Here is a 27,336-nt window from a genome sequence, read left to right as displayed (position 1 = left end):
CCCCCCCCCCCAAAAAAAAATCACTACTGGGGTTACCTGCATCCCATTGCTTTCAATGGGGCCGGTGGCTGTAGCATCATATCTCCTAAACTATACTAAATATTTTTAAAAACCTTACACTCCCAAGTTCAGAAAAAAAATCATAGAATTTAAATTGCTAATAGAAAAAAGAGGTTTTTTTACTCACTGTAAAATCTCTTTCTCGTCTCGTCATTGGGGGACACAGCAAAGACCGTGGGATATAGCTTCTGCCACTAGGAGGTGACACTAAGCACAAAAAGTTAGCTCCGCCCTCTGGCTATATTCCTCCTGCTGACAGCAGGCTAATTAGTTTGTCATGCCAGCAGTTGGAGTAGCCATGCAGGAACAGAGAGACAACAATAGTTAGTCATATGACACATCAACAAAAAATTTAACTGTAATGAAAAACACGCAGCACCATGTGCGACTTACAGAATCCGGAGTCCGACCAGGAGCACCACTGTGTCATAAAAAAAAAGAGGGGTGGGTGCTGTGTCCCCCAATGACAAGACGAGAAAGATTTTACGGTAAGTAAAAAAAATCCTCTTTTCTCGCTTGTGTCATTGGGGTACACAGCAAAGACTGTGGGACGTCCCACAGCCGTCCCCGAGGGTGGGTACAAATAAATCAAAACGCATGCGGTCAGTTTACAGCCGTCTGTAAAACCTTTTGACCCAGTGAAGCGTCGGCTGACGCAAACGTATGTAACTGATGAAACTTAGAAAAGGTGTGCAGGGATCCCCAGGTAGCTGCCTTACACACCTGTGATACTGAGGTACCGTGATTGACCGCCCATGAAGCCCTCACCGCTCTGGCGGAATGTGCCATCACCTGGAACGGCGGTGCCTCACCCTTAGCCCGGTAGGCCTCCACCACTGCCGAACGGATCCAGCGAGCAATTGTCACCTTTGATGCTGCAAGGCCACGTCTCGGACCATCCGGTATCACGAATAGGGAATCTGAGCGCCGGAAAGACGCGGTCAGGTCAAAATATGTCCTCAGGGCGTGGACTAGGTCTAAAGTGTGCAGAGCCCGTTCCCTAGGGTGAACCGCCTTTGGACAAAATGATGGCAGTACAATGTCCTCCTTAATGTGAAAGGTAGACACCACCTTATCTTGGTGAAAAACCGTAAAGGGTGATTTTGCCGATAGCGCCGCAATCTCCGAAACCCTACGAAGGGAGGTAACTGCCACAAGGAAAGCGACCTTCCAGGACAGCAAGCGCCATGGTACTTCCGCTATTGGTTCAAAAGGATGGGCCTGCAAGGCATCGAGAACCAGGTTAAGGTCCCAAGGTGGCACCAGAGACCGGAAAGGGGGTGCCGTATGAGCGACTCCCTGTAAAAAGGTGCGCACCGCCGACCTTGAAGCCAAAGGTCGCTGAAACAAAACTGACAGCTGAAACCTGTCCCTTAAGGGAGCTGAAGCTCAGGCCCAAGCCCAACCCGTCTTGGAGAAACGACAGGAGACGGGCCGACGAAAAATGCATCGGGTGCACCCCTTTCTGCTCGCACCAGCGAAAGAATGTTCTCCACACCCGGTGATATACTTTCAATGACGACGGCTTCCTAGCTCTAATCATTGTCTGGATAACTGGGTCTGAGAAGCCCCTTGCTCTCAGTACCGCGGTCTCAACTGCCACGCCGTCAAACGCAGTGTAGCTAAATTCTGATGGTAGAGGGGACCCTGAGAGAGAAGATCCTTTCGCAGGGGTAATCGCCAAGGCGCGTCTGCTACCATGTCCATGAGCTCCGCGTACCACGTTCTTCGCGGCCAATCTGGGGCTATGAGAATCACTGGTAGCCCTTCCTTCCTGATTCTCCCGAGCAGCCGAGGAATGAGAGGAATTGGTGGGAAGACATAGGGGTAATGAAACCCCTTCCATGGAGCCGTTAGCGCATCTGCTGCTAGAGCTCAGGGGTCCCTTGACCTGGCCAGATAGGCTGGAAGCTTCTGATTGAAGCGAGACGCCATCAGTTCCACGTCTGGCCGGCCCCATCTCAGGCATACTTCCTGAAATACCTCGGGATGTAGCCCCCACTCTCCTGGGTCGACCTCCTTCCTGCTCAGGAAGTCGGCCGCCCAATTTTCGACCCCGGGAATGAAGACTGCCGATATCGCTGGAAGATGTTTCTCGGCCCATGACAGAATTCCCTCTACTTCCTTCATGGCTCCCCTGCTGCAGGTCCCGCCTTGATGGTTTATGTAAGCCACCGCGGTCGCGTTGTCTGACTGGATTCGCACTGGAGTTCCCTCCAGCCGATGCACGAAATGCTGCAAGGCCCGGAGTATTGCTCGCAGCTCCAGGACGTTTATCTGGAGACCGGACTCCTGCGTGGACCAGGGTCCCTGTGCTACCTGATCCCCCAGCCTGTCATGCTGGCGTCTGTAGCCAGCACCTGCCACTGCAGGGGCAGGAACGACCTGCCCTGCTGGATACGTGGCGAGTCCAACCACCACTGGAGTGACTGCTGAACCCCTGGCGGAATCCTTATCTTCCACTCGAGGGATCGTGCTAACCTGTCCCACCTTGACAGTATCGCCCACTGCAAGGGGCGGGAGTGGAACTGGGAAAATGGAATTGCCTCGAAAGACGATACCATCAGTCCCAAAACCCTCATCGCATGGCGGATTGCCACTGGCCGCTGCGATAGAAGGGACCGCACCTGCCTCTGAAGCAGCTGACATTTTGCTTCCGGGAGAGTCACTCGACCCCGTGCCGTGTTGAAGCACATCCCCAGGTACAGCATGCGTTGAGCTGGCACAAGAGACGATTTCTTGAAATTGATCAGCCAACCGAATCTGGTAAGCGTGTCCAGGGCAATCTGCAGGCTTTCCAGGTTGTCCCGCTGGGTCAGGGCTTTCACCAGAATGTCATCTAGATACGGCATGGCAACGACCTCCCTGGAATGCAAGATTGCCATCACTGCCGCTAAGACTCTTGTAAACACCCTGGGAGCTTTCGCCAGCCCGAATGGCAATGCCACAAATTGGAAGTGCTCTTCCTGTACTGCGAAACCAAAGGAAGCGCTGGTGCGCCTGACAAATGGGGATATGTAAATATGCATCCTGGATGTCTATCGAGGACAGGAATTCCCCTGCCTCCAAGGATGCGATGACCGCTCGTACCGACTCCATGCGGAAATGACGGACCGATACGAACTTGTTCAGCCTCTTTAGGTCCAGAACCGGACGGACGGAGCCGTCCTTTTTGGGGACCACAAAAAGATTTAAGTAGAACCCCGTGAAGTATTGCTCAGGGGGCACTCGCACCACCACCCCCTGTAAATAGAGAGAGCGGACCGCTCAGAGAAAAGCTGCTGCCTCCCCTGGGTCCCCCGGGGTTCTGGACCGAAAGAAGCAGTTGTGAAAGGAACTCTATCGCATAGCCCTTAGATACGACCTCCTGTACCCAAGTGTCTGAGATCTGAGGCAACCAGACCTGGCTGAATTGGAGAAGGCGTCCCCCCACCTTGTCCGAAACAGGTGTGGGCAGTCCCTCATGAGGAGGGCTTGCTTCTGGTACCCTTTGCGGGCTGGGGCCCCTGCCCAGAGGACCTTGGTTTAAAGGAAGGAACCTTCCTTTGTTCCCGCTCCTGTGGACCCTTCCTCTCCACCCTACGAGGACTCGTCCGGCGATAGGAACGAAAACGTCTGTGCTGCGGAGATGACCGCTTTGGACGGTTCTGTGGCAAAAGCGAGCTCTTTCCACCCGTAGCCTCTGAGATGAGCTCGTCTAGCTTGGCGCCGAAAAGACGAGATCCTACAAAGGGCATACTGATTAACGACCCCTTGGAGGAAGCGTCCGCATTCCACGATTTTAACCATAGGGTCCAGCGAGTTGCCACCGATGCCGCAGAGGCTTGGGCCGCCAGTCTGGCTGTATCCATAGAGGCCTCACAGAGAAAGAGGCCCGCTTGTTCAATCGGGTGTGTAATGCCCAACAGATCCTTGGACACCTCCCCTTCGAAGATTCCTTCCCGTAACCGCTTTGCCCAGTCAATAACAGCCTTACTGACCCAGGACGAGGCAAACACAGGCCTAAGAGCTGACCCTGCCGCCTCAAAAACGGTCTTTGCTAAGGCCTTGACTCCTCGATCCTTGGGATCCCTGAGGGAGGAAGACTCTGCCGTGGGTAGCACCGTGTGCTTAGCCAGGCGCCGAATGGGCGGATCTACTAGCGGTGGAACTGACCACTTCTCCACTAAGTCCTGCGGGAAGGGATATTTCCCGTCCAAGTAACCTATCTTGGAAAAACGCTTATTCGGTGCCTTCCACTCCTTAGATAGGACCTTGTCAAAGTCCTCAGGAGGAGGAAAGGTTTTTGGAGAGCGTCTAGGCTGCCTGAAAGAAAACAATATCCCAGATGCCTGTGGTTCCTGTTCAGTGAGCTGAAAAAGTGTCACACACCACAACCACTAAGCTCTCCACTATTGCCGAAAATTTTGGGACCTGATCCTCCTCCACAACAGAGTCTGAGGAAGATTCAGACCATTCCTCGTCCGAAACATCCTCTTCTGCCGACGAGCGCCGCGACCTAGTACCAGAAGAGCGCAAAAGCGACGAGGAGGATGTTGACCGGGAGGGCCGCCGTGAGTCTGAAGACCTGACCCGGTTTCGTCTACGGCCGCGCTTCTCACGTGAACTGGTGGCGTCCTGCGCTAATTTTTCCAAAATTGCGCTAGATGCCCGAGTGAGGTCAGACACAGAGCGGGCCCACTCCGGCTCGGCCATAGCTGGGGGCTGATCGGGGGGGGGGGGGTGGGGGGTTGCCCTGCACAGGGGAACAATCTCTACAAAAGGGCTCAGCCTGTCCGCATGTGAACTTTAGGTTACAGCGTGAGCAAGCAAAGTGCGTTGCTCTTGCTGTCCCTGGTCCAGCCTCCAGGGCTCTGGGGTCGGACATGGTGCTGGGATTTAACCGGGCAAAAAAACCTGCGAGCTATCCTCTGCTATGCCAACCGCAGGCAGGAGGGATACGCAGCGAAAGAGGGGAGCTAGCCCCCAGGCAGAGAGGTCCGGGGAGCCGCTGGGTTGGGATACTGCAGGTGCTGAATGGCTTTCTTTCCTGGAGCTTGAGCTGTACAGCGTATAAGCTGAGCAGAAAAAGGCAGCAAGGAGTGGAGCAGCAGGGTGGTTTTTAAGTCCTGGCGCGCTGTCCCCAATAGGCTGCTTCTCTGAGGTCATCCCCCTTCACCTGTGCTGGGGGAGGGGCAGGGTGGCGTGCATTGCCGATGAGGCCACGCCCCCTACATGGAGGCAATGAGGGCAGCATTCTGCCGTACCCACGCCATGAAGCCACGCCATGAAGCCACGCCCGTGTCACATGGGCGTGGCCACCAGGTGAGGCCACGCCCACTCATATGGGCGTGGTCACATGGTGAGGCCACATCCCCTCGGCATTGCCACGCCAGGGGCTTCACTGCAGCCCCTCCATTGAGCCCCCACATCGCAGGAACTCCTGCCGGGAGCCGGAAGACCAGGGCATACTGGAAGTTGTTGCTGCCGTCGCCTGAGGTGCCATGCCCACGAGGCCACGCCCCCCGCCGGCTTGTGCCTGGAACCAGCGCCCTGAATAATGCCCTCCACTACCGCAGCCATACATAGCTGATACAACCCCTGCGAAAAGGAGCCTGTCCACCTGCGCCTATCCTCGCGCCTCGCTGCAGCCCACAAGGTACACGTGCAAAAGCGACATACTGGGAGAGCCAGGGAGGGGAGAGGGGGAGGTCACCAGCGCATACTTACCTCCTGCGTCCTTGCTGGAAGAAAAAGCGGCTCCCCAGTTCCAGCAGCCTACCCCTATAACATTGCCTGCCCATGGGAAGGGGATGCGGACCTCTGCACTAAACATGGGGGGGCTCTCGCTGGCGGGCCACATGCGGATATATATGACCCGGATGTGCCACCTTTTCTTCTGAGGCGGGCAAGAAGCAACCTGGACAAACCCGAGGTTGTTCGCCCTCCTCTCCGTTCAGGTTTGATGGGGAGCGTCCTGCCTCTCCGTCTAACCCTGGCCCTTAAAGCAGCCCTAACGGGCACAACCGTCCTCCTACGAGACACTAAGCTAAAAACTAATTAGCCTGCTGTCGGCAGGAGGGATATAGCCAGAGGGCGGAGCTAACTTTTTATGCTTAGTGTTGCCTCCTAGTGGCAGAAGCTATATCCCACGGTCTTTGCTGTGTACCCCAATGACACGAGCGGGAAACAAAATTTTTTAACCTGTAAATAACAAAAAGGGTCACTTAAATGGTTACATGAATGGAGAGGGGCGGGGGAGAGTGCGGAGAGAAATCTCCTCCAGCCGCCCCGGGCCCCCACTGTTGGCCACACTGTCAGAGAGCCAGTGATGCTCTCTCCTGTGGGGACGAGGGTCGGGCATCATTTGTGTGACCGTTTTCCAAGATCTGTGCTTGCTCTGCATAAAATTAGAAAGTTTCAGACCTTTTAATCAAAGCTAAAATAAGGTTTGTGTATAGAAGTGCACAACACTTTGTTAGCACATACCAATGTAGAATATAGTCTAGACTTTATATTCATTGTGACAAACCCTACATCTGCATGAAAGGAACGGATTTTCAGCTTCTGGATGTAAAGTGGATTTTTTTTTAACTTTATTATCTCTAGTCAAACAAGTGAAGGTTATTCTATGCAAAAGTGAAAACTTTCTTTGTTTTGAATGTTAAATGATGATGGGAGTTGTAGTTATATCTGACTTGTTTTCTCCAGGATCTTTGTAGTATTGTGGGGATTAGATGACTCAGATGTAGTGAATACTCATCAATTGGTATTTTCCAAGTAAAACATTTAGAACATAACCACATTGTGTCTTAGTGTTACCATCTCTTGTAATTATGTAGTTTGAATCCACACATGTAAATATCTAAAGCAGCACATCATTTCACACGGACATATTTGTTTGCACAACATGCAGCGAATTGAACCCATTGATTTGTCCACTTACTCAGAAGGGCAAGTGGATTTCCAGTATCTGTTTATTGGACTTTTAAAGTAAGTTGGAGTAAAGGCCCATTTACATGCAAAGATAATCTTTCAAATGACAAAGATTTGGCGATCTTTCTGCATAAAGTGTTAATGCCCATTAATACTTTATCATCATTTGCATGTAAAAGGGCCTCCAAGGGCTGTTTGCAGAGCCCAGTGTGTGATTAAATCGCACGCAGCTGCATTGGTCTCATGAATGATAGAATTATAGAATGGTAGAGATGGAAGGGACCTCCAGGGTCATCGGGTCCAACCCCCTGCTCAGTGCAGGATTCACTAAATCATCCCAGACAGATTTGTCCAGTCTTTGTTTAAACACTTCCATTGAAGGAGAACTCGCCACCTTCCATGGCAACCTGTTCCACTCATTGATCACCCTCACTGTCTAATATCCAATTTGTCTCCTCCCTTTCAGTTTCATCCCATTGCTTCTAGTCTTTGCTTGTGCAAATGAGAATAGGGCTAATCCCTCTGCACTGACAGCCCTTCAGCTATTAAGTCTCCTCTCAGCCGCCTTTTTTGCAAGTTAAACATTCCCAGATCCTTTAATCGTTGTTCATAGAACATGACTTGCAGACTGCTTACCATCATGGTAACTCTTCTCTGAACTTGTTCCAGTTTCTGTCTGTTTTTAAAGTGGGGTGCCCAGAACTGGACACAGTATTCCAGATGAGGTCTGACTAAGGAAGAGTAGAGGGGGATAATGACCTTACATGATCTAGACTCTATGCTTCTCTTAATACAGCCCAGAATTGTGTTTGCTTTTTTTGCTTCTGCATCACATTGTTGACTCAGGTATACTAATGGATCATAGACTGAACATAAGTCTTTTTCACATGTGCTGCTGCTTAGCCCAATTCCCTCCATTCTGTATGTGCTTTTTCACTTTTCTTGCCCAGATGTAGGACTTTGCATTTCTCCTTGTTAAATACCATTCTGTTAGTCGCCACCCACTGTTCAAGTTTTGCTAGATCTTTTTGAATACTCTCTCTACCCTAGTGTTAGATATCTCTAAGTTTGTGTCGTCGGCAAATCTGATCCGTTTCCCATCAATTCCCTCCTCCAGATCATTTATAAGAATGTTGAACAACACTGGGCCAAGGACAGAGCCTTGTAGTACTCCACTCGATACATTCTTCCACTTGTCTGTGCAGCCATTTATGACCACTCTTTGAGTACAATCACTCAGCCAGTTCTGAATCCACCTAACAGTTGTCTTGTCAATCCCATATTTGGTCATTTTTTAAAAGTATGGTATGAGATACTTTGTCAAATGCTATGCTTTACTAAGGTCAAGATAAACTATGGACTTTAAGTTCACCTTAAGTCATTGAAACGAGAAGTGTCTGATGCTCATGTTTACATGTAACGATTATTGCTCATTTTTTATCGCTTTTAGCGATGGATACATGTCAATGGCCCTTTACTAGTAATACCTGGGTCTTAATGGATCAGAGTTGTACTGTACACACAGCCTAGACATCTTTTACTCTTGCACTTTTATTTTGTTAATCAGCTCTTATCTTGCAGCAGAACATAAACACACGGGCATGTACCAGACCTCAGTGATTATAGTGGGGGTCGGGCCAGCATGTTGGCCAAAATGTTTCTGGACAAAATGGAGCAGCATGCAGTGCAGATTTTAATAAAGTTTTAGGTGGAATTACTCATCCTATGTATGACTAAGGGCTCATTCATGTATTGTCACCGTGTATTTCCCGTGTGTAACACACGGTGAATGGAGAGAATGAGAGGCTAGGGACTTTCATTCACACCTGCGTTTGAACTGTGAGGGCACCCTGCGTATAAAATGCAGGAGAAATAAATCACAGCATGCTCTCGCTATGCGTTTCATGGGCTGCGTATTCAAACACTGCGCTGTCTGCAATGCCCCCTATTAGACAGTGTTTAATATGGAGTCCCACTCTTCAGAGCGGGGAATAAAGAAAATAAATAAGTCACAATCCCAGGCATGCGCAGTGCCTATTGCAGCCCTATGTGATTTCCGCCGGCAGAGCCATAGGGACTGCGATGAGTACAACATGGCGATACTTGCAGCGGTGTACTCATACACCCATATGAATGAGCCCTAAGGCTCATATTGTCGTCAGCTGCTGCTTGGTGCAACACCCTTCTTGTGCTGTACAGAGCAAAGACTCCAGAACTCATAATTGCTCCAAATATTTTATTTCCATGGCAAAAATATACTATATTCATTTTTGCATAAAATACCACATATTACAGATTTAGTTAAATGGGAATTTTCACACAGTCTGTACACTGAGCTGTGCTGATTATACAATATCATACATGAACTCAAAAAAATAAAAAGAATAGTGCTGCAGCTCTGTCGTAATAAATACTGATACCTTCAGGTAGTGTTCCAACATTACAGAAGAACAGATGGGGTGCAGGAAACACTCCCCAAAATTAAGCCCTGGAGACATCCTGAAGGAGATGAATTGTATGTATCAATAGCATCACATGAAATATTTGTGCTAAATGTTGCAAGGCACTTTACATTTTTGATTGGATGTTGTGGTCTTCAGCATTGGTGCTGTGTACTGTAACCCCACGTTTTATATTCACTTACAAGTCTTTATCTCAGCTCCTGTACAGCTGTAACTTTCACCAGGTTTCTGACTATCTTTTGGTCTAGATTTAAATTCAAGCAACCATGAAACAAACTTCAATCCATTAATTTTAAGGGGGTCTTTCCATCTCATAAAATGTCTGATAGATGCCTCTCACCTTTAAGACCCACAACTAATCGCCAGAACGGGGGTCGTCCTTTAGTTCGCCTCTGAACTGATTGTGCTATACAGTTTCTGTGGCTCTCACATACACTTCTATGGAAAGTCTGTAAACCCAGCCAATGGTGTCTATGGCATATGAGTTAGTAATCTATATCAGCCATCGTTGTCTGAGATGTGAATATTAATTTACTGCACGTTATCAGACATCAACTGTTACAAGATCAGGTGGGTTTTTTTTGTTTTTTTTTAGTGACTCTCCAGCATCAACACTAAATAAATATCACATCCAGAATCAGTGGCTCTGGGTACAGAGAGCCCTCAACAGCAGTTTAGTAATGGCTTATTCTTCTTACCTCCATTTAGTATTGTGAGTGCACAAGAGTCAATGTCTCTGCAAGAGCTGCACATTTCATGAAAACATTTAAACTGCACTTTTGTTGATGCTGTCTGGAATTTGCCTTAGTGCATTTGGATATATCAATTGCCTAATTACCACATGAATTCCAGTAGTAGTTTGTACCACACAGAAAATCCATTGAGGTTTGTAATTTGGTTAGCAGCAGCGTAGTTTGTACAAGTCCTGTACATAGAGTTAGTGTGCGGCACAGGCTGTATATTTCTGAATTGTGCTAGACAACTGCGAACCAACTGACCTGAAGTATATAGTCATGTGCTGCAGATATCAGTTGCATACAGCAGAATAGGGTTATTTCTGCAAGTCCCAGTCAGAAGTTTTTGGAACAAATAGGCCACAGCTGAGGACACCTTTTAATATGATCAACTGATAGCAATAACCCCTTGGGCCTGGCTTGTTGAGATAAGATTGTCTGCCTCTTCATGATACGTCCTTGTGGACTTAGAATATTAATCTCTAGATATAAAAGCTTGCAATAGCATTGATTTCAGGTAGCTACACGACTATTTTCTATAAACGTAAAGAAAAAAAACTAGTAAAATACTGATTTTTGTATGGTGTATTAAAAAAAACAAAACTTGCTCTTGCCTTACTTGGGTCTGATAAGCCCATTGCCAAAAGGAATGAAGAATAGCAAGCTACTAAGAATAAATGAAAAGAAAGCTAGATGATGAACCATGACAGACTGGATGTAACATTTTCTAACCATAATATTAGATGCTATCAAACCCAAAGCTTAATAAAGCCACTGCCTTAACTGCACCCCATTTTCTTAGAATAACCTGCGCTTCCCATTGTACCTCACAGCATCACACACACATTCTCCTTCATATCCGGTTCCAAGTTTACACTATATACAGTATTCATCCCTTCAATGCATTGAACTTGATTTGGATTATGGAAAATCTTTTAACAGTTTTGCAAATTCTTTACCTAAGTTACATGATGCCTTCTACTCCAGTCACAACCTGAGCTGCTTTCACAATTCAGCATACCTGTTACTAAAGGGAAGGGCAGTGGCAAAAATCCAACAGGCCAGTTACATTGAAAGAGCTTGCCTGGCAGATGTGTGGACCACAGTTTACTTCTACAGGCGGCTAGGGAATGCAGCTTTAGCTGGGACTGGAGGGTAAGACTATTTAGCTCAAGTAATACAGCTAAATATTGACAATTACTCAACATCCTCTGTAACTGCAACAAGTGAAATGTTTAAGACTTAGCTTTCCTCTCCTTCCAGAAAAAGCTGCTCCATTCCTCTGTTCACCTCTTATCTTTTAGTAAGAAAATATACAGAATTGTTAGACCATTCATTGCAAATCCTAACTTACTTTAACACCTCAATCACATCCACCAAACCAACATACCACGCTCCTCCTCATGAGATGTGGGAACTTTAGGCAACACATTCGAGTAAAAACTTCACAACCGCTCGTTATAAAATAGACATTTGTATCAATATAAAACAGTTGTTCTCTAGGCAAAACCTCAATTCTCCATAAAAATAGCCTAAAAATATACAAATCACTTCAAGGTCACCTGACTGTACAAGAGTAACACTCACGCATTTCTGCCAGATATCTATTATAAAATCCAGAGGGGTGCGGTGGGTGGAAGGGCGTACAAAACTGCACCACTTCCTGTATGAACAGCTGAGGCCAGAGTAAAAGAAACATAAAAAACACCACAGGCAATTAAACCGCTGACATACGTCACACAATATGGAGGACTCCACCACCGTGCAGCTTGGTTTTATTACCGAGATCGCCCCAACTCAGTCTCCTGCATTAGAAACCAAACTGCATGTTCACATCTCCCATGGGTCATCTCAGGACTCCTGCTGCCCAATATACTCAGGTCTAATTGTAGGCAATGGGTTAGTAAAATGAGGAGAGGTTAAGATATATGAAACATCATAAATAAAATAAAAATTAATAGACAAAAAGTGCTTTAAACATCAGAATTGATTTCAACCAGTAAAATCAGCTGTATAGAGTAATACTGTTGTGTGTGGAGTCCTTCACCCCGACAGCAGCCATGTAACTACAGACTGAAGTGCCACCAAGCGGCTGAAGCTCTTCCTGGCACTTGAATGGTTTTAGCTTCGGCACTGTACAGGACTGGATGACGCATTTCAGATTCTGGTGTCTGTGGGAGATCCTAGTTGCCCATCCAAAAAGACCACCCAGAGCTCCTTAAAAATTAGTGGTTCACTGCAGTCATCCAAAGCCACGTGCAGCCAGTAGTAAATTGCCCAGCAACTTATCTACAGTAGCGTGACTGTGGCCAAGTCTCTAATCCAGGGGTCAGATAAGGCGGGAGTTCTTCAGGAACTGTATCAGGACTTTATATACAAAAGTGTACTGAGCGATTGTCTGCACCATCATCATCCGCTGGTGCCGCAGCATGTCCAGAACTAGAGGGATGTCCAGCATCTAAAACAGAGAGAGAAAACGCGAAAACAATGAGCCAAAACGTAAAAAGGTATCTGAAGGGAAACATTGAGGCAGGTTAACTAATCCTGTCTTATAGAGTCAACGTAGGGTATTCGTACCCAGAGCCATTTATCGTTCATTCATGCAGCCTGTTTATACAGGCAGATAAATGCTTCACCAGTAAATGGGAAGGACTGAATGAATGATTTTTAAGCCTGCATACAATGAACAATAAGCAAATGAATCCTCATTCTATCGTTGGCCAGGTTTACACTGAATGGTCTCATTCAAATTTTAATGAGTGATTTTGTTTTTAGAACTAGGCATTTTTAAAACTAGGCAGTCTTAGCAATGCACCAGGTTTATCCCAGTGGCTAATGCCAATAATAAGGGGCATCTTTAGACACTTTAGTCTAATTTTATACTACTTGGTGGTTGGCGAAGGCCGCATGCACATGGGGCACGCACTGAATTCTCCCGTGCCAATTCTTTGGCTTCTGTAATGTGGATGTGCTGCCGACACACATGCGCAGTACAGATTTCCCCGAGCTGTCGCCTAGATGATGACGTGGATCCATGCCGCGGCATGGACTGCTTCCATTGACTTCAATGGAAGTTGTCCCTATATATCGGCTCTAAAATAGAGCAAGCTGTGATTTTCAGCACGTAGCGACCGCAGACAAAATCCGCATGTGTGCATGGAGAGAGGAATCTCCACGCACATCTATGGGCATATTGAGCAGCGGATTGCCCACGCCTGTTGAAAAGCATGGAATCCGCTGCTCAATTTGCCCCGTGTGCATGAGGCCTTAGTGTGCAGCAACCTTTTGGTCAAGTTGTCACATTTAAAAGCAGGCTTTCCTACTAAGCCGTTGTCTGATTTTGTGCATTTGCTTCTTAAAATAGTTTTAAACATTAGGTGTCGAATTTTATGGCAAGCTTTAGGCACAATTACATTAGTAAAATCTACCTCAAAGCCTGTATGAGCCTATCCGTGGAGCCGCTGCCAGGTGGAGTATTTAGCTTAGTAACTCACTCCCAGTATAGGAGAAATTTAGAAAAGCTTCATTTACATAAAACCACCTTTTAAAAACAAGGATGCAGGAACTGCTGCAAGTCCTCACCTCATTGTGTTCCAGACAAGCAATCATGATCTCTGACAGTATGACCACCCCCGTCCGACCAACGCCCGCACTGCAGTGAACAAGCACAGGGGGGTTTGGACTGTTGGGGTCACTCGTGCTGTTTGTGTGCCGACGAACGGATTGGATCTCTTCTAGGTAGGCTGTAAAAGAACAAAGGTAATGTAGTAAAACTACAACAATAATAGGCTATCATGTACGAGAGATCTGGCAAAGATGGTCTTATAGGTGCTTATAAAAAGAGGGCAGGAAAATCCTCTGGTTACATCCAAAGTATAAAGTACAAATTATTGCTGGTTACTAATATGTGGTTTGTATGTGCTTTAATATCTAAGAAATACAATCTTCTGAAAAGAGAAAATGCCAGCAGAATTGTGACTGCAGCTCTGTGTATGTATTTTAAAACAAAAACAATGTTTTGCTGACCCCCTTAGTACCCGCCAATACACATTTTTACAGCATTCAATGGGAGGCCTTAAGGTAGGCCACCATAAAAACACGATCCAAGACGAGTATGGAAGTCCCAAGCCAGGGCTCAGCTATCTCACAGCCAGGATCCTACTATAACTGCTATTTAAACCTCACACGCTGCAGTCAACAACAATGCGGTACGAAAGCAGTTGACAGGAGATGGCTCCCTCTGTCACTCATGCGGACCCCATGCTCTAATCACATGACGATGCGCTGCCATGGCAGCCTAATGGCAGACCTCTTGATCTGCCATGTATCTCAGTCTATAATAGAAGGGTTCTCATAGGCATACTACATAAGTAGTGCAGTATAGTATATCAACGATCAAACTAATGTACCTTCAAGTCCCCTTGGGGGGGAGGGGGGGAGTGTACCTGTCCACCCATCCCTCCCCCACAAGTTTCCCTACAAAACCCTCTTCTTATGGAGAAGATTTTTAAAAAATTGTTACACCAAATAGATATCGCTGTTTGTAAATCACCCGAACTAGAAAAACAGGTTATTGATCCAACACCGTGAACAATGGTAAAAAAAAAATACTGGAATTACTGCTTTTTAATCTATACGCCTCTCAGAAAATGCAATCAAAGGCAACCAAAGAGTTGCATGTACTGCTAGACCATACCAAAGAAAACCTGCGCAAAAAAATAAGACCTGTAATTGTACCGAACTACAAAAGAAGGTTAGCATGTCATAAAGAAAAGAAAAAAAGAAAGCAAACGTACATTTTCAGTTTTTTTTCCCCATCCCTCCAAAAATGAATAAAAAACATAATATATTTTATGCACCCCAAAGTGGTGCCATGAAAAAAAATATAGTTTGTCCTACAAAAATTAAGGCCTCGTACTATGTTGACAGAAAAATAAAAATAGGTTAGGGTTCTCAGAACAAGTCAATGAAAAAGAAGAAAAAAACTCTTGGTCACTAAAGGCTCATTTACATGCAAAGACAATTTTTCAAATGATTTAAAGATTGACCGTTTTACATAAACTACTAATGGACACTAATGTCCATTAGCAGTTTATTACCTTCATTTGCATGTAAATGAGCCTCCAGCAGCTGTTTGCAAATCCCAGCATGTGGTCTGGACTTTGCATTCAGCTGCATTGTCTTCCCATGGGCTGCCACATGCTGTCAGCTGTATACAATGTAATCAGCTGCTCCCATGGAGAATACAGAGTGCGGTCCCTGCTATCTCTCTCCAACTGAACAATGGATTTTAAGCTCACCTAAAAATCATCTTTCAGCCGAAGAAAAGAGATCAAAATTAAGGAGAGCGCCAAGCACCTTTTAAACGGTGATTGATGTGATAAAATATAATCACTCACCTGGTGCCAGACATGTCACCCTGAGGTGATCATGTCAGCACCTGATGTCCAGGTAGGCTTATCGCAGTTACTTTATCCAGAAAAAACGTTGGATCATTCAAACAAGATCATCCAGATCACTGGAGAGCTGCAGATCGCAACAATGCTCCGCTCCTCATAAGAGGTCGGATAATACAAATATGCAGTGAAAGCAGAAAAAAAAAACTATGGACCTGCGCTACTTTGCTCATCAAAGACCTTTTAGATCTCAGAAATATATAATAGTCAGTCTCAAATTTGAGACAAAAGAGTTTATTAGTACATATAATAAAAGAGGTCACCTTGTGATTTACCTGTTCCCTATATATATTGCGATTTGTCTATGTTTTCCTATGCTTGAGAAAGGCGTATAATACGCCGAAACGCGTCGCTAGGATATACCAGGTGTTGTATTTCATCATATGAGGCTTTGACCTCTTTTATTATATGTACTAATAAACTCTTTTGTCTCAAATTTGAGACTGACTATTATATATTTCTGAGATCTAAAAGGTCTTTGATGAGCAAAGTAGTGCAGGTCCATAGTTTTTTTCTGCTTTCACTGCATACTTTCAGCCGAAGAGTGAAAGATGGAAGCATTTACACAGAATGATTATCACTCAAAAGCTATTGTTTAAATGCATTTTGAGCGATAATCATTACGTGTAAATAGGGCTTTAGGCACAAAATGGTCACTAAGGGGTGAAGATTTGCACTTTACTCTACATACATCAAGTCCTGTATTCTTTCATGTGTAATATCTCTGTCTACATACATACACACACAGTTGCTGTTCCTGATTATATCACAGAGAATATAGAAGCAGTTCCTGTTACACTTACATAGAAATCCTTTCAGGTCTTCTGGGTGTCCGTGTTCTGGCCAGTCTGTGTACTGCAGGTGCCACACAGTCCTTTCCTGACCAGTCAGAAGGTGCTTTATTTTAAGGCCTGTGGTGGCATAACAGCCCGAGTCTGTGCGGAACCGCGTGGTGATCTTGAACCTGCCATAGGTAACAGTGTTGTGCCTTGACCCAAGACGTGGCCAGTATCTGTAACTCTTCTCTCGGCCGCCCTCCTGGAAGGGAGAAAGTATCAAGGAAAGATTATTATGCATCTACTGATGATGATCTGCAATTAAACCATAAAGGCAGTGGCTATGGAGCATTGGTAGAGGAGAAACCCCTTTATTTAGTTTATTGGAGCTCTTATAATTCAAGGTGGCAGGTGACTGTACAGTGTCCGGTGGTTAGATTACACTCAAACATAGTATGCTAGGCTGAAAAAAGACAAAATGTCCACCCAGTTCAGCCTGTTTCCATCCCCCACCTTGTTAACCCAGAGGATGGTGCAAAAGAAAAAAAAAAACCCTGTGAGGCAGAAGCCAATTTACCCGCATTCTGGGGGAAAAATTCTATGTCTATATCCTGTAATATCATAGCACTCTAGAAAGAAACAAAAAAAAGGCCCCTAGTCCCATTTTAAACTACTATCAATTTTGCCATCACCAGCTCTCTCACTACTCTTACAATAAAGAACCCCCTTCTGTGTTGGTGATGAAACCTGCTTTCTTCTAGTCGTAGCGGATGCCCACTTGTTACCGTCGCAGTCCTGGGTATAAACAGATCATGGGAGAGATCCTTGTATCGTCCCCTCATGTATTTATACATAGTTATTTGGTCGCCCCTTAGCTGTCTTTTTTCCAGGGTGAATAATCCCAATTTTGATAGCCTCTCTGGGTATTCCAGTCCTCCCATTTAGGTTATTAATTTAGTTGCTCTTCTTTGAACCCCCTCCAGCACTGTAATATCTTTCCTGAGCACCGGTGACCAGAACTGTGCGCAGTATTCCATGTGGGGCCTGATAAGTGCCTTATATAGTGGAAGAATAATGTTCTCATCCCTCGCCCCTATACCTCTTTTAATGCACCCTAAACCTTTATTGGCCTTTGCAGCAGCTAACTGGCATTGGTTGCTCCAATTGAGTCTACAGTCAACTAGCACTCCCAGGTCTTTCATCTCCCTTTCAGCACCCTGTTTAGTGTATATTGGCGACATCTGTTTCCAGAATGCAAATTACCAGAGCAAGCTGTGTGCAGACAATGACCAACCAAAGAATGCTGGGAGATTTCAGCTCTGAAGCATGACACAGGCTGTAACTCAGGTGTAATTTAAAAGGGCTATATTTGTGTGTGCTTGTACTAAAGAATAGGTTTTAACAATCAATCCAGATAACTTTGAAAACATTTCCTGTAGGAAGATCGCAGATTGCCCATGACACTGGTTACATATAACGTTGAAGCTGTCAGGATGCTCCTATTCTACAGGAGCAGATTGTATTATCAGACCTTCCTCCCACAAGACCTACCTCTTCTAGTGTTACCATGGCGATAATAGCCACTCCCTGTTCCCACACCATCTGCCAGAAGTCTTGGCAGGTGTTCTGCAGCGGACCTTGCGTAGCAATGTAATCCCACTCCACACCACCGACTGTCACCTGTGGAAATGATGGGATGTGCTCATCATAGCTGGAAGAACAAAACTGACAAATAATTAAGACACCCGAGATTAGCCTGGTGTTACCTTTATGTGAGAGGCATTAATGTAACCAGTGTTGTTCTCTTTTGTTGGCACTAGTTCCACCCGGGTGTCATCGTATGGCAGCACATCCTGGAATCGGTTGCGTTCTGCGTTCTCGGGGAGCCGTGCGATGGTGCACTCAGTGTCTGGCAGCCGTTTCTTAAGGGTCTGTTCATACTCTGTGAAGACCATACCCTGTTCCAGTCGCTCCTCAAGGAGTTTGCACTGAGAAATCAGCAGAAAAGTCACAATTGTAGGTCAATAAAAATGACCCACCGTATCACTACTACTTTAGAATAAAAACATTGTGGGAGGTTTATACAGCAGCTTTAATCAAAAGCCCCTTGGAGTAAGAGGCAGCAATTGTATTGAGAGGCACGTCCCTCTTATTTTTTTTACTGTAGCTGGAGGGATCAAAAAGTTGCAAATCACCACACAAATATGGTGGACAGAAGTTGCAAATGTCGATGTCCACCATAAAACTCACAAATTATAAAATTCCCCCTTTCTCTTAGATATTCAACATCTCTGCTTGCAGTCAGTAAATTGAGACATCTATACAGACCTAATACATGTAAGGCCACCTTCTTACATGCTGGAATCACTGCAGACATTCCGCAACAGAATACCTGAAAACAATTCCTCCTTGGCCAAATCCACACCCAAATGGTGCAGAATTGGCTGCGTTTTCATTTGTGGCGCAGCTGCAAAATTCAACCCTAGTATTTCAAGGGCTGAATTCCACCGCATAAATAGACATGCTGCAAAATCAAAATCTGCAGCGTTTTATAAAAATGCTGCAAATTCATTGCAGAAATTCTTCGCACCAGAACGATTATTGCTCAATTTTGTTAGTGTGAACGAATTTTGAGTGATAATAGTCTTGTGTAAACAGCTCTTAAGTCTCCTCCAATGTTTTTAGCTTTACTTACACAAGACTACACCATCCCTTTACTGTCCTGTCTAGTTCTTATATAAAAATAAAATTACCCTTTCATCATTGGATGCTCTGGCTGGCTCCTCCCTCTTATCATCCAAAAGGGGCATGCGAGGCATAGATAACCCGTTCCACGCTGCAAGTTTCAGCGGACCCATTTTTCTAGCTTCTGTACGATTCCCTTTCTTCATTCCCTACAAGAAAGGAAAAAAAACAAAAAAGTGAGGCAACTGAATTGCTCTCATTTGAGCATATACCCCCAAACTCAATATTAAAGGATACAAGGTGATGTCTCGCACTGGCACAGATTTGCCCTAGATCTCTAATCCCGGCTATAAGGGCTCCTTTACATGGATGTATTTGTGCGCAATACATAATGAATAGAACCCATTGATTTCAATGCATTTGTTCACATGTGCATATTTTTCCTGCTCATTTTCGGCAACGCAAAAAAAGACAGAACATGTTCTATGTGTCTCCGTGTTAGTGCACTAAAAGCACCCCTTAGTAGCCAATGAATGTGCACACAATACGCAAGGAGGTGCATAAAATACTGCGTAATTCCGCTGGGATAGAGAACAAAAAAAACTGTACATAATTAGCCATTTCAATCAGTGCGTTTTTCTTCCACGAACAAACAAACATGCTCCGCGTGCAGAAAAAGTACACCGATACGCTCGCAAAAAAGCCTAGTTTATAGGGCAAAAAAAAGTTGCGCTAAGCCATGCGCAATTGCGCTTACGCTCATGTAAAGCCGGCCTGAGATGTCTGTATTCAAAGGGCTAATGATAGTGGCAGTTTAAACTCCATTCATGTCCAAAGCAGCTCAAATTTGCTGCTTTGCCACTGCCAAAATGTAGTGCAAATGAGAAGCACATGTCTTAACCTAGTCGCTTCCGGAGATTCACTCCAAAATTAATTTGTTCTCAGGCAAAGGATATCCTGCTGTGGTGCATCATGGAAGATGTATTGGTTAGATCAAGTAATTTTCCGTTTTTAAAAAGAAAGTTCCTCACCATTCAGTCTCTGCTGAGGTATATGTAATTGGTCTGTGTGTTAGCAAAGTGTTGATGAATGCAGGTTTGGATGTGACTAGAGTAGAAGTTTGCTGTATTTATCTTGCACGGATCTTAAGCAGAATTTACTAAACATTTAATGTGGGTGTAAAAATGGGTGTTCAAAAGTGAAGCTCTGCTCTAACTCTACACAACTTCCACTGGACCCACTCTTGAGTGGAGCTCCATCTGATTTGTACTCACTCCTGAGGGCGGTAGTCCCTCTACAATATCCTTCTTTCCAGACAGGACATCAGACACAGGTCTCTTCTTCACAGGTTCCTTCTTTGTTCGGTACCGCACAGTAACAGCCGTGAGGTCAGACTCCGATACTGAAGGTGGAATTGATCCATTGCTTCTCCTACCGGTCAACTGTTCACCACCAAACTGCACGGGGCTGACAGCGGTCACTCTTCGCTCCTTCTCCACCTCGAGTGGCTTGTGCTCATAGATATGGAGATGATTGACAGGCATTGAACTGTAGGGGTAGTTGGATTCGGACTCATCAGTGTAGGTCTCAATCACCGGCCTCAGCTGAGATCGGTCATAGAGTGGTGTCTGTGAAACACTGGCACTGTGGTCTTCATCATTCTCTTCATCATCATCCTCGCTGCTGTGAATGAGCATAGTGGCATCTGACAAAGACTTCTTGTGACCATATCGTCCTCTTTCGTGCTCGCCACCCTGTTCCTCTTTTGTGCGCTCAACGTAAATATTAGATTGAGAGTCAGTTGGCATGATCCTTTGAGATGTCATATTAGCTGCAGATGAAGACGTGGTCCGTTCTTTTACCCTCATGCCTTCAAAGCTTTGAGTAATCCCAGCTATTTCAATGCTGTTCCTTTTCTGTAGTTGGGCATGACGGGCTGCGGTCAGCGGCTCACTGACTTCCTGGAGAGAATGAGCCACAGGTAAACTGTCCTCCTGAAACATCTGGACAGAATGATGGACACGTCTTGTAATGAGATCTGGGTTACTGCTACTTGTGTGGTGGCGGGTCAGATCTGGAGTGCTATTGGCTGGCCGTGGGTAGGGATACGGAGGTGGAGGCCTATACACCTGAGTTTTCATAATGTTGGAGGGCGTGTAATCCTGAGACTGAAGCTGTACGTTGGTCAGTTCAGGGACACTGACCGCACCAACCACCGGTCGTCGTTCTGCCTGGTAAGGGTATGGTGACTGGCTGTGGAAACTATAGTTCAGGTTGAAAGGATAGTGATGAGATGGAGGTGAAGCAAACTGGGCATGTTCTCGGATTTCCGGTTGGCTGTAAACCAAGGCGTCTGGTCTGCTGTAGGCGTAAGAGTTGCCAATGTTGAGGTTCCTCATTGAATGGCTTTGTCTGTCAGTATGCATTATACCCCTGTTCAGCTGTCTCATGACAGTCTCATAATCCGGTGTAGGACGATAAGAAGGTGGAATGAGGGCGCTGTGCCGGTGGGAGGGGATGTACTCCTGTCTCATGATGTCACTGCCTGTGATACTGGGATTAGACGACATGGGAGAAGGTTGCATGTAGTGTTGCTGAGTGTTGAGAGAGTTGGTGCTGTGAGCGCTGTAGACACTGCCATTTCGGATTCTGCCATTGTAATCGAGTGGGCTGCGGTCAAGGCTGGTCTGGGAGTGGTAGTAATAACCATTCTGATTGCTCACAAACACTGGCAGATTGTCTGGAATGATAAAAACAAACAAAGGCATTACAACCAAGGAGGAAACATTCTCAAGTGGCTGCAGGCTGGCTTTGATACCGCAAGATAGTTTCCAGCTATTAAATGCAATTGATCGACTTGAGAGCAAGTTATTGCTCCATGTTATCTGCAATTTGAGCTTGGTGGATGATCACTGCAATGTCTTCCAGTAAGAAAATAAAATAGCAAGTCTCAAAAAAACAAGAGATGTTATATTTTGATTTATATATACACACACAAAAATATATAAAAAAAAAATATTATATATATATATATATATATATATATATATATATATAATATATCACACACTAAAGAGGACCGCATGATGATTTGTTAAGCATATTTTGACTGTGATTAGTAGCTCTATTACACAAATGAAGCTTTAATTAACTGCATGCTACTGCTTTTTTAGTTCAGGGTTAGCAAAGCATACAGTAACTAGATGCAAGGCTAAAACCTATGAAAAACTTGGCATCATCAATAACTGTGTGACCACCATCATAATCAATAACAGTAGATGAAAAAACTCCCATTACCCTGTGAGGAGGTGTAGGGCTCGTTGTAGTGTCCATTGTAATGCATCTGGGGAGGGGGGATCATGTATGGCTGGTGCTTTGGCTGCAAGATATACAATATCACAAGCTGGAAATAAACACAAGTTACTAGATTCCTAAATGTTACCAGCGCTAGCTAACTGGAGAGTACAGTGTTTATGAAACAGATGTTCCCTGACAAAATGTGGCTGAGCACTAATGATCCCTCTCCAGCCTCTTCATCCTAAAGGCCCATTTACACGGAGCGATAATCGCTCAAACGACAGTGTGAGTGACAGCTTTGAGTGATCATTTTGCATAAACTATTAAATAGCTACTCCGCTACTTAATAGCTTATTAGCATGCAAATGAAGCCTTAGCTGAATGCAGTTAATAGCTGGAGGGCTCTTATCTGCATTCAGCTCCTTTGTTCTCCTACGGGAAACAATGCTTTCAGCACTACCCGCGGAGAACTCAGCGCGTGGTCCTGATAAGACCGCACAATGATTTTTATGCTGGCTTGAATTTAACAATCAGCTAGCATACACGATGGCCGCGTGTTTAAACGCAACGATTATCGCTCAAACTATCGCTTTTTAGTGATTTTTGAGCGATCATTGCTTCGTGTAAATGGGCCTTAAGACTGTCTGAGAGGTAGTCACAGCTCCGCCCCCCAATTAACATCACTGAATATAATATAGTATTAAAATACTTTATTCACATTTCCAGTTGCTTTATCCTGGCATCTCAGTTAAAAGGGTTATGCCAACATTGAAAGTTATTCCCATTAGCCAACTGCTGGGAGCTCCATCAATCAAAAATGTTATTCCCTATCCAACGGTCAGTGTTGGCACAACCCCTAAATTTGACAGAAACACTGATGACAGTTATGGATATGTGGTCTTACCAATGACATTCTTGTTGATGAGCGCCGCCGCACCGGATTTATTGCCGGAGTTTGCCTTTAATAAAGTAAATGCTAATTAATAACATTCTATGTATAAAAAGTCACTAGAATGGATACAAGCAAAATGAGTATAGAATACATAGACCATTATCTTGTCTCTTATTGGAGAAGTGTCCCCCTCCCCCAAATCCAATCCAAAAAAAGTTCATCACCCAACTTTCCTAGATTCCTGAATGCCAATTTCTGTTTACTTATACAGTTAACAGGGTATGACTCACTTGATTACTAGGCAGGTTTGCCATTCAAGAGCCTGGGATAGCTGAATGATAACTCCCATAAGAGCTGCAAAGGTAATCAAATCAGTTTCACAAAGCTTTCACAGACTTTTGCTTAGTTATGCAGTAACACTGGAGTGAGGTTTATATCAATGCATCACTGGACAGCCCTGCCGTTCAGGTGTCTGGGAGAGCTTGATGACAACTTGGGAGCTGTAAACAGTCCTACTGATAGCAAAGGACATCATTTAGCCGCATGTTACTTATACAGGCTGGATTAGGCAGCTGCATGCATGTCGCCTGCTGTAGGAATAGTGTCAGCATGCTGTGACTAATAGTGGCTCTGGGCAGATGGAAAAACATTCGCTAGCTCTGCACTACAAGACATATTCAAACATGCGGTACATAAGCTTATAGCAGCTGCGACATGATAAAGAGGGCAGATCATGCAGCGCACAGGGCAGGTACAATGCAAGTTACAGACTCCCAGTCCAGGCAAGATCTCTCCAGCTCACCCTTTAGGAAGTGATGGACGGGACAGAATTGGAAAGCGTTGGAAGGAGAGAAGAGAGGAAAATTTCTGGACAGAGTCCACAAAAGGAGGATCCGAGGAATCACTGAGGATAAACAGATGCAAAGATCAAGAAGAAGTACAGAGACACTGCTGAACTACTCTGTGCTACAGCCCAACGTTTCATCTGGCAACAACCTGAAGGACCCCATCGCTTAAATGTTGCATTTTGATTGAGGACTCTACATCCAGACGCAGCCTAAAGAGTCAGGGTAAATGCAACGAGCTGTACTGGCATATACAGGGCAAGAAAACTCAAGACCCGGAAGGTTTATCATCAGGTTTGTAAGTCATAGGCTGAATAACAGCATGCAATGTCAACCAGCAGCTTCTAATGGCTCTTATACACACAAAAAGAAATGCATGGCTCGTTTGCTCGAGCTGGTGACATCATCACCAGCTCATTTGCGCTCGTACAGCCTGTTTAGACAGGCAGATCATCTTTGAGAATCGTTCAGTTCTTACTGACTTCTCATTCAGTGGTTCATATTCCCTATGTGAAACACTGAACAAGAAGTGTTTAAACACAATGTGATGTGAACGAGCCAACGAGGATTTTTATGCCGGCTGAAATTGAATGGATTCTCGTTCGTCATTCATTTGTTGGCTCGCATTTATCATTCACTTTCATTCATTTTAATGATTTTTTAAAAGATAATCATTAGGTCTTAACACACTTTCAGGATAGCAGGAAATTGTGATGCATTAAAAGGGGCATGGAGAATCTTAAGGCTTATTTATACGGGACAAATGTCGGACAAACGATGCCCGACACTCGTCCCCGCCCATACTCGCTCCCGAGCTGCAGCACAAAAGTGAGTATCGCCGGCTCGATAACAGAGTGGCCAGCAAGGGGCCGGAACGGCTGGAGAAGATTTCTCTCTTCGCTCTCCCCCGCCCCTCTCCATTCACTTAACACAGCGGCCATTTAGTACTGAACGGCTGCTGTTTACACTGAATGATCATCATTTAGGATTTTAAGCTGCATAAAATCATGAACGATGATCATTCAGTGTAAACAACAGCCGTTCAGTATTGAACAGCCGCTGCTAAAGTGAATGGACAGGGGCAGGGGGAGAGCAAGGAAAGAAATCTCCTCCAGCCACCCCAGCCCCCTGCTGAGCGAGCCAGCGATACTCACTCCTGTGCAGCAGCATGGGAGAGAGTACATAGAGGGACGAGTGTCGGGCATCGTTTGCCTGACATTTGTCCCATGTAAATGGGCCTAAATTTATAAGGAAAGATTAAAACAAGATTTACTCAGTCTTGCGAAGAGACATCTAAGGGGGAACATGATTACCAATAGGAGTACATAAATGGCCCATAATAAAACACATGGTGAAAAACTGTTCCATGTAACATCTTTTCAGAAGACACAAGAGCACTCCATCCATGTAGAGAGAAGAAAAAAAAAAAAAGGTACAATAGCTTAAGGTGTCAAGGCTTCTTTACAGTAAGAACTGTGAAATACCTTAATAGCTGGTCACAGCTATAAAAAAAAGGCTTAGAGCAAAATAAGTAACTCTTAAGGAAATGTATAGAATTTGGATTGTCACTTGTCATCAGGTTTCTCCCTGTTTGGCTCATGCTTTATGGGGGAAGGGAGGGGGGGGGGGGGGGGGTCAAGATTTCTAGAGTTTGACAGCCATAGTTTCCTTTGTTCCCTCCCTTCCCATCCCTCAGTTGTTAAACTTGATGAACGCATCTTGTTTTTTTTTTCCTTAACATTCTATATAACTGCACAAGCAAAGAAAGAACATCGTAATATATCTTGCTAGAGAAAAAAATGGCTCTTTCTCCACCTACCAGCTGCTATCCACCCCCAACACACACAGTTAACAGCTGCGATTGGAGCAGTCTCCAATTGTGGCTGCTGCAAAGACAGCCAACACCCGCTGCACATGGAGCAGCTCAGCTCTAGAATCCGCTTCATAGAAACTCTGTGAACATCTATGTCGGGTGCCACAAAGGAGTTAAGATTGCCCCAGAGCATCCATTCATAACCCTTCATAGTCTTCTGCTAGAATCAATGCAACAAAAGCTTCTCCCAGGTTGAAACAGCTGATAACAGAAATGGAGCACTTGGTATTTTTCTGGCATGGCTGATGTATGTGTCTACTCACAGGTTGCAGTTCATTCTGTAGAACTTGTGCCTGGCGACACACATCCTCCACACGTACTTGGCAGTTTCCATGTCTTCCTAAGGGAACAAAAGAGGAAAGGTTACTGGAAACCGGAACACTGATGATTCACCTGAAGCTGTGGCCAAGTTACATGTCCTCACACTGATGACCCTTTGTCACCCTTCTACAGTGTACAGCGCCAGTCACCCCCGATTCCCACTGTTGTATATAGAATTCCTCTATGGAAAAAAATCAGCGGTATACATACATGACATTACTTATCTTGTAGTGACCCTGAGTTACATCCTGTATTATACTCCAGAGCTGCACTCGCTATTCTGCTGGTGCAGTCACTGTGTACATGCATTACATTACTTATCCTGTACTGATCCTGGGTTATATCCTGTATTATACTCCAGAGCTGCACTCACTATTCTCACTGCGGAGAATCGCGGCAATTTGCAGCATGCCGCGATTTGCCGGCCGCTAGCGGAGAATCCCTATGATTCTCCACTCATGGACACGGGGGCTTTGCTTTCCAAAGCGTTGCTATGGAAAGTGTTCACCGACTTCCCCACGTCCAGATTATCGCTGCGGGGAACACAGTGAAAATTCGCCTGTTGACAGGAGCCCTAAAGTGGATAGTTTCAATTTAGAGTGGGATGAGCCTCAGATGAATGTAGTAAGGAGGGAATTTAAGGATTGAAGAAAAGTTTATTGGGACTTCTACTGGCAAAGGTTGCAGTGTATATAGACATTTAGGTTGTATTAGCATGTTTCTAACCAGATTTATACGACCTGCTACCGAAAGAGGTAATTTAGACCATGATTTAAATTTCATTTTAATTAGTTCTTGCAGTGGTGTAATGATCTGAGCAATTGTAGCGAGTACGCGATTTATATTGTTTTAAAAAAAAGGATTTTAAATGTAAAGTTTTCATCCGTGACATGAGCTAGTGATCGTTTGAGCGCTCATCCAATATATTACAATCATTCAGTATTAGAATATATTGTATTTCTGCAGACAAATCTATTATGGCATGCTACAAGTGCAGCTTAATAAGCAGAAATACATGGT

At 45.1% G+C, this 27,336-nt stretch overlaps 1 protein-coding gene across 2 annotated transcripts in view; it reads right to left on the bottom strand.

Moving 5' to 3' along the window:
• Positions 1-9,197: 9,197 nt before the first annotated feature.
• Positions 9,198-27,336, bottom strand: part of PTPN21 (protein tyrosine phosphatase non-receptor type 21) — a 55,035-nt gene continuing 36,896 nt past the window's right edge. Inside the window, exons 10-20 of one of the 2 annotated variants that reach the window (XM_066607586.1) lie at positions 26,259-26,335; positions 24,080-24,181; positions 23,290-23,344; positions 22,386-22,467; positions 20,363-21,828; positions 19,157-19,297; positions 18,170-18,391; positions 17,955-18,083; positions 16,431-16,665; positions 13,754-13,914; positions 9,198-12,629 (exon numbers count right to left, since the gene is read on the bottom strand). In XM_066607586.1, the coding sequence (XP_066463683.1) occupies positions 12,501-12,629; positions 13,754-13,914; positions 16,431-16,665; positions 17,955-18,083; positions 18,170-18,391; positions 19,157-19,297; positions 20,363-21,828; positions 22,386-22,467; positions 23,290-23,344; positions 24,080-24,181; positions 26,259-26,335 (2,799 nt within the window). In that variant the 3' untranslated portion in view covers positions 9,198-12,500. The remainder of the gene's footprint in view (positions 12,630-13,753; positions 13,915-16,430; positions 16,666-17,954; positions 18,084-18,169; positions 18,392-19,156; positions 19,298-20,362; positions 21,829-22,385; positions 22,468-23,289; positions 23,345-24,079; positions 24,182-26,258; positions 26,336-27,336) is intronic. The other variant, XM_066607587.1, reaches the window with a different exon arrangement.

The sequence above is a fragment of the Eleutherodactylus coqui genome, chromosome 6 (assembly GCF_035609145.1).
Source record: "Eleutherodactylus coqui strain aEleCoq1 chromosome 6, aEleCoq1.hap1, whole genome shotgun sequence".
In the NCBI taxonomy this organism is placed as follows: Eukaryota; Metazoa; Chordata; class Amphibia; order Anura; family Eleutherodactylidae; genus Eleutherodactylus; species Eleutherodactylus coqui.
This window is presented reverse-complemented; position numbering and strand designations above follow the sequence as displayed.